Below are 8,557 nucleotides of genomic sequence, written 5' to 3'. Positions count from 1 at the left end.
AGATTACCTAAGACAATGCAAATAACTCAAAATCACAAAGATTATACCATCACATGTCCAATAGGGTTTTGATCTCCATTCTTCCTATCTCCATTGATCTTGCTTGATATATTTGCTCTCAGATTTTTATATGCACAAGAGCTCAACAAAGAACGGAATGTGGTTGCAAGTAGGATCGTAGTGTAGCCAAGTACTCCAAAATCAGTCATTAGTCATTAGGGTTTGACAATGAAGGAAGCATCTCCTTAAATAGAAGACACAATAAGAAATGGAGGGTTAAGATTGAGAGGTGTAAAAAGAGAGGTCGGCTAGGATTAGAGGGTAGGTAGAAGAAATACCAAAATAATGAAAGAGGTAGGTAGTGTAGGAATTAAGAGATGAATGACATGTGTCATGTGTAGAAAAAGATAATGAATTAATTAAATAAATAAACATTTATTTAATTAATAGTAGAAGTGGGATCAATTAAATAAATAAGATATTTATTTAATTTAGGAAAAGGATAATTTAAATAAATAAATGTATTTATTTAAATGAGAAATAAGGCTAGAAGAGGATAAATGAATTAATTAAATAAATAAAGATTTATTTAATTAATAGAAGAATTAGGCTTAGATAATTAAATAAATAAAATATTTATTTAATTAGACATGACAATTTTAGGTGTCTACACCTTATACCTCTCAGCTTCCATTTTATACCACCTTCCTAATGGTACACTTATGCTCCCTTCCAAAACACCGACAAAAAGTAGCACTCGATCACTACACAATGCTCTCACGGTTCCGCAACAGGGATTTTCTGTCACAACCATATATACTAGCATCCATAATTAGGATATATTTTACATAATGGCACTCGAACATGCAGGTTTAGGTCATCCCTCTCCTTAATTAGGATATATTTTAAATAAGGAAAGTAGTGTTAATATGTTTCAGGCTTACTATATTGTTCATTATTTAAAATGCAGTGTTTAATTAATACATGATTGTAGGATTGTTCAACGGTTTAGGTCTTGTAAGAAATTCTTCTTTTGAATCGATCATATCATATTACAGAAACCTCTCACCATCTCTGCTATTGGCAATTAATCTGATAAATCTATAATAAACTTTGAATCTAAATATTTGAATATGTATAACAATGAATTTGCTGATTATACCCTACCTTTTTTCTTCAACCAGATCTTGTAATGCCCAATTTAGAGTGAAGCAATGATAATTGAAATGGCTGTCCTGACAAACACATCATTTGGCTCAAATGTGAAAGGAAAGGAAAGCGGCGCTACAATAGCTGACCATTCCTACAACCTGCAACGATTAAATCTGCAGGGAACATATGTCAGTCTCCCTCCTTCGTGTTCATCGGGGGATGGCCCAACAATAACTTCTCGACTTACTAGACCCCCACTTGTGACTTCTTGAGCACGTAATCAATCTGGATTCTTTCACCGGAATCGGCATGGGAGGAACCACTTCATTCCGCGGCTGGAGCACTAGTAGTAGATAGCTAGGATAGCTGACAATTAAACCCACAGGTTCCCTGCAGAGGCGGGATTTTGTAATGGCAGAGGCGGGATGAAGAGGCAGGATTTTGTAATGGTAGAAGTCGACTGGACGAAGAGGCGGGATCTATGAAATGACTTGGTCTTTTCTTCTTTTTTTAAGTAATGCCTGCAGTCGTCAGAATTTCAATGAACGCGGGCACTTTTTCTAAAAAAACACAAATGTCATTGCCAATTCCTTCTCCATCGAAACCAAATGTTGCATTATCATCGGAATTCCAACAAAAGTGGGCATTTTTTCAAAAAAAATCAAATTTGAACACAATATACCTTCTCCGTCGGAAACCTCCATCGGAATTTTAGGCCAAATGTATTAGTGTAAAAAAATGTGTCACATGTGGACATGAGTCTAATACTTATATTATAAATATTATAAAAAAATATTATGTTTTGATTGTGATTAGGGTGGTCAGACATATGTCTACTTCTTATCTTTTTCCTGAAATTTTAGTACCACTGCATTGAAATTTAAAATTTTCATCAAATAGGATTTTTTTTTTTCAAAAAACAACTAGTAGCTTAGAAAATAAATTCAATTTTCTATAGATTCTCTTCTTACATATTTTAAAAATATTGTTCACAACTTATTCAAATTTTCATGTCAAGTTGCATAACTCTGATTTTCTGAAATTTCATTGCCACTTAAGGGCCTATTTTGGCACACCATGATCCTGCACATACCCAGGGGTTTGTTGATGTAGATTGGGAAAGCTATGCAAATAACAAAAGATCTATCGATGGTTATGTAGTTATCCTATTTGGTGGTGTGATAAGTTGGATTCAAGCAAGAGATAGTTGTGAATTCTCTTTTGAATATAGAACTTGATTACATGGTAGTTAATCACACTTGTAAAGAGGTAGTATGGCTTTAAATATTATATTCAGATGTTTTCTTGAGACAAATGTCAATGAGGATCCACTGTAATAGTCAAAGTGCTATCATTTTGGCCAGAACCTAACTTTTCATGTGCAAACAAAATAAATTAATGTGCAACACAATTTAGCTCACGACGGGGTGGAGGAAAAGAGAGCATTGATTAAGAAGGTGAACACTTTGGATAATTTTGTAGACTCGCTATTGAAACCAAGAAGTAGAGAGAAGTTCTTATTGTGTATAACTACTATGGGGATCTCTCCCTTTAGCAACTAGTTCATTTTGTCTATATTTGACCTTCATGAAATGCATGCAACAAGTTAGAGAATGTTCGGAAAGGTTTTATGCACCTTGCACGAATTTTATTTTTAAAAGTTTTGGTTCACCTTTAGATGTGATACCACACTTTGCATTACTCAATGTTTTCCTAAAGATTGTTGTATGTAATATTTGAAAAAAGCACTTAATGCATGTAAGTGAACTACATAAAGGCATGACACCATAAGCACAAAATTTATTAAGTGTCATTTCAAGATTTACTGTAAATCTTGGGTGTTAGCTATGAATAAACCTAGTTGGTTGTATTGATTAGGAAACTTGGTAAGCAAGTTTTTAGATCTACCGTTGTATGCCTAGATATATATTACACTTGGGATGGATTAAAAGTAGGATGTTACTTGTAGATATGTATATACTACTAAAATTCCTGTAGGAAGTAAGTTGCAAATGTCTTTGAGAGCACAAGAGGATTCTCCTTTTATATTGTAAGCTTTCTTAATTTTAAATAAAAAGACAAGTGGCACTTTCTATTGAAGGGTTTTTCCCTTTAAGAGTTTCCCATGTTTAAATCTCGTGTTTGTGTGTTTTCTACACTTAAATGCATTGATTTTAGTTTCTATCCAAAAGTTCTCCTACTTAGATCAATAGAATTTCTTCCACATAAGATGTGTATTGACTAAATTATTTTGTTGATATGGTATTGCTCCTTAAGCTTCACTAATTTGTTAATATTAATAGCTCGAGAATTTCCACGAATGTGTTAAATTTTGACCAAATAACACTTAATGTATATGCAACTCAATCCAAAAAAACAAAAAAAAAATTCCAATATAATTATTATGACGAGAGGCATCTACAATGACATCAAAATGTCCATAAACAAAAATTCAATTTTGAAACAATCTGGCATGCAAATGACAGGTAAATGCATGAAATATGTCAATCTTTTGATTTTTGTGGAAGTGTTATTTTACTAGTATATCCATATTTTAAAAATATAGGTAAATTATGCTGAGAGATATCTAATAATAGAAGGGAATCTGACGATTGCAACAATATTAGTACGCTCCTTGATTTTATTGATTGTTCCCTTTTAAATATTATGGCACTCTCCCACTATCATTTGAATGTAACAGTTTCATATAGTTGGAGACAAGTGGCGAGGGTTCTATTTAATTTGGAGTAATAAAATAATACCTCCACAAAAACTAAAAGATGGCATATTTCATGCATTTACCCATCATTTGCATGTCAAATTGTTTCAAAATTGAATTTTTGTTTACAGACATTTTGATGTCATTGTAGATGCCTCTCGGCATAACGGCATAATTACTCCAAATAAAATAGAACCCTCGCCACTTGTCTCCAACTATATGAAACCGTTACATTCAAATGATAGTGGAAGAGTGTCATACTTAAGCAACTCTATTATTATCCATATTTTGAAACTCTTGTATACTACTAATATTGTTGCAGTCATCAGATTCCTTTCTATTATAAGATATATCTCTACATAATTTACCTATATTTTCTAAATATAGATATACTAGTATAAATAAATAAAACATTATAAAAACCATCTAACTTATTAATAAAATTACACCATAACTAGATCATACAAAATAATGAGCAATGATATTTTGAATATTAGTGTCTTGGTGCTTGCTTATTCTCTGTCTGGTTGGCATATGCTTATGCATTTCCACACCATTTATACCCTTAAGCCGAGGTTCATCTTTCGGTCTTTTCCTTCTATCTATATCTACATGAATCATATTCACCTATGATAGATGTCTTAACAGAGAGAAAATCAATTATATGAAATGATTGAAAAAAAAAAGGATTGCTAAGTTAACCTGTATTCATGCACCCCTCACCAGGTAACGAGATATGCTTTCGCTTTTCATTGGCACTAGCAAGCATTTGAATTTGCAGTGAAAGGAAGCCTGCATTGGATAGGTGGAAAATGTCCGTGGATAGTTTGATGGTGCGAAAGAAAAGGTGTTCAGAATGCGCGCTCCCGCATTCAATATTGCTACTTACGCTCGCCTATTGCAGGAGTGCATCGACACCAAAGCTTTGGCTCAGGGGAAGGCTATTCATGGACATATTGCTAAATCAGGATTTGATTCATACATATTCCTTTGTAATCGTCTGCTTTATATGTATGCCAAATGTTCAGCTTTGGCAGACGCTACCCGAGTTTTTCAAAACATGCATCTCAGGGATGTATTCTCATGGACTAGTATCATCACAGGGTATGCAAACTGTGGGTTTATGGATGACGCACGCCAACTGTTTGACAAAATGCCTGAACCAAACGACGTCTCATGGAATGCAATAATTGCTGGGTATGCACGAAATGGGTATTGTTCTGGAGCTCTGGAGCAATATGGACAGATGCAGCAAGCGGGAATTAAACCCACCCGGTTTACCTTTGCTACTGTTGTTAGTGTTTGTACTAGACTTGCAGCTGTGGAAGTGGGAAAACAGCTTCATGCCCACATTGTTATGAATGGGCTTGGATTGAATAGCTTTGTTGGGAGTGCCCTTGTTGATATGTATGCTAAATGTGGAAGCATTGATGATGCAAGGCTTGTGTTCGATGAAATGTCTGAACGAGATAATGTGACATGGACTGCAATGATTGCAGGATATGGCCAAGATGGGAACGGTTTGGAAGCCCTTAAGCTATTCAGGCAAATGCAATTGGCAGGAGAGAAGCCTAATCAGCTCACCTATGCCACCATCCTCAGTGGCTGTGCCTGTAAGATATGTTTCCAACAGGGAATTCAAGTCTATGCACTCGTGATTAAGAATGGATATGTTTCCAACTTGTTTGTGTTAAGTGGTATTGTAAATTTGTATTCCAAATGTGGTGGTCTGTCCGATGCACGCCAGCTGTTTGATATAATGAGTGAACGGGATGTGGTGTTGTGGAATGCCATGATTACCGGGTATGCCCACAATGGGTATTTCGAAGAGGGTTTAAAGCTCTTTGTGCAAATGCAGATGGCAGGTGCCAAGCCAGATGATGTCTCTTTCACTGGCGTTCTCAATTGTTGGGCAACCTTAGCAGCTTTGGATGGGGGCAAGCAGGTCCATGGCCTAATTTTGAGAAGTGGGTTTGATGCAAATGTTTCTGTGGGTAGTTCCCTTATTGATATGTATGTAAAATGTGCAAGCATAGAAGAAGCAAACCGAGTTTTTCAGGAAATGCCTGAAAGAAATGTCATTTCTTGGAATGCCATGATAGGAGGATATGCCTTAAATGGCAATGGCAAGGAGGCCCTACAACTCTTTGAGAGAATGGTGTTGGAGGCTGCAAAGCCAAATGACAGCACATTTGTTAGTGTTCTCTCTGCATGCAAGTATGCTGGCCTAGTGGATGAAGGCCGCCACTATTTTAGTTCCATGAGTCAAGATTACCATATTATGCCTAGGTTAGACCACTATGCATGCTTTATTGATCTCCTTGCTCGTGCAGGCCACTTGAATGAGGCTACAGACATAGTTGACAGCATGCCTTTTGAACCAAATGCCATTGTGTGGGGGGGACTACTTGGAGCTTGCCGAAGTTATGGCAACATAGAGCTAGGAGAACGCGCAGCAGAAGCCCTTTTTGAACTGGAACAGGACAGTGCTACACCCTATGTCCTCTTATCACAAATATATGCCACAGCTGGCAGGTGGGATGATGCAGCAAAAGTTAGGAGAACAATGAAGGAAAGAGGAGTGAGAAAGGAAGCAGGATGTAGCTGGATTGAGGTGAAGAACAGGGCATATGCATTTGAGGCAGAAGAGAGCTCCCATCTATAACGTCAGAATATCTCTGCTGTAAAAACTGTCTAAACTAATGGGGTGGCAGGATATGTTTGTTACTCATTATTTGTTCAAAAAGAGAAACTTGGAGCAAAGTTAATTACAAAATTATTGATCTAAAACGCATATACATTGTTTGGTATTGCATTTGGTGCTGTGGGCACAATACTAAGTAATTCCTCACTAGCTAATAATGTATGGTGAGTGCTATACTACAACCAAATTCCTACCACCATAACTAAGCAAGAAATCATAATAATCCATCAATATAGTTTTAGTCAATTCAAGGAAATGGGCTTTGCTTTCAAGAAAACTGTTGCTAAAGGAATAATGATAATGTTTTCTATAAGAGGCTAGTTAAAATTAGAGAGTTTAAATAGATTTCAATATATTCAAATATAAGGATCTAAAGATCATGGAGAAATAGGTTTCTTGTGTGATGATGGGTCACCTATAACAAATAGATTTATTAATTATTCATATACAAAAGAAGAACATTAACATGAATGTCTTTCGGATAACATACAAACTTATCCTTGTTTTGAACATCCTTAATTACCTTTGTTCATGTCCTTATAAAACATTGTCTCTCAAAATGACTCAAACTATTGCAATACTAACAAACCTTTTCTTTTCTCTACTAATTGTTATCATAACAACATGTCTTTTGTAGTTCTAGCAATAAAAGAGGCGAAGTTGACAAGAGAAAAATACTGTCTAATGATACTCAACTTTATAAAAGCAACACCCAATATACTAGATGACTTCTAGTGGCATCATGAGGTTTGGGCAAGTATGATAATTGGAGGTGATTTTAGTGCAGAAAATTTAGCAAGGAGAAAAATCTTTATATGTCATCAAGGAGTGTATGAAATGATGAAGGACAAACAAGCACATGTTTGAATGACTAGTGGTATTTCTTGAGCACTTCTAGGAGATTTTTATGCAAGAAGATCTAGTTAACTACTCCACTGCATTAGTTTAGATTATCAAGGATTTTAAATGAGATAACTCAATATGTTTGTCCCTTCTATGCCTAGAAGAAGTTAAAGCCAAGTAGAGCATTGAAAAGGTCATTGAACTCCTTCTTCTTTTGAAAACATCCTCATTTATCTCACGTGATCAGTTACTCTTCTCCTATATCGTGTTGTAATTAGGGAAAAGATAGGTAGTGCTAGACTTTTGGCATCAATATGCATATTGAATTTGTAACACATGTTTAGGTCTCACAATCAATAAATGAATTGATTATTGCCTTCTCTTATACAACTTTGTTGTGTTTTCTTGAAGAATTGTAGGTTTCTCTTATGGATATGAATCCTTTTACAGATAAACAATAATTCTTCTCCTAACCTTTCTAACAATATTCCATGAGTTTGTGTGAATACACATTAGATCTTTAAGATTGTTTTGTACTTAATAAGCAAGTATAGGGATTCTCCTCTCATCAATGTATCACTTTATACTTTTGATCACTTCTCCCCTCTGTTCCATGATGAGAACCTAATTTATATTATTGACTAGTGTTCGTTTAGGCCTATAACTAATCATACAATAGGTATTTTCAATGATAGGTAACAAGGAACCAACTCTTGTCTAGAATTTGATCTTTAACTATCATAGCCCATACTTTGAGAGGTGTTCTCATGTTTTACTAAATAGATGAGCCAAGTGCTTAGCAAGGGTGCACATTTTAGTGATAATGGTTTTTGGTACACCTAAGGGGATGCAATTACATTGATTCAAGAGTATTAGTTGAGAAAGTTCGTTCTATTATTAGCAATTTGTAGTGTTGAAGACATTCTACAAGCACATAGCGACTCCACAAGTTCTTGGTTTCAAATTAGTTTTATATTTTCATGCCAAGAGTAGAGATAAGAGCTTCTTCAAGAGATAGGAAATATCAATTTGTTGAATATTTTTTATCTCCACCAAGAAGAAGAAGAAGAAGAGTATCAAGGTCACCTTCTTCAAGAGCTTAGTCTACACCTCTGTTTGGTAAGTTTCTTCATCCAATA

General features: G+C 35.2%; 1 protein-coding gene across 1 annotated transcript; it reads left to right on the top strand.

The window, feature by feature from the left end:
• The first annotated feature begins 4,342 nt into the window (after positions 1-4,342).
• On the top strand, positions 4,343-6,650 carry LOC131063603 (pentatricopeptide repeat-containing protein At2g13600). Its single transcript, XM_057997478.2, has one exon. The coding sequence runs from the start codon at positions 4,728-4,730 to the stop codon at positions 6,534-6,536; it is 1,809 nt and encodes a 602-aa protein (XP_057853461.2). The 5' UTR covers positions 4,343-4,727; the 3' UTR covers positions 6,537-6,650.
• Positions 6,651-8,557: the final 1,907 nt, after the last annotated feature.

Source organism: Cryptomeria japonica, chromosome 4 (genome assembly GCF_030272615.1).
Source record: "Cryptomeria japonica chromosome 4, Sugi_1.0, whole genome shotgun sequence".
NCBI classification, from domain to species: Eukaryota; Viridiplantae; Streptophyta; class Pinopsida; order Cupressales; family Cupressaceae; genus Cryptomeria; species Cryptomeria japonica.
The sequence above is the reverse complement of the archived record's forward strand: the minus strand, read 5'-3'. Positions and strand labels throughout refer to the sequence as shown.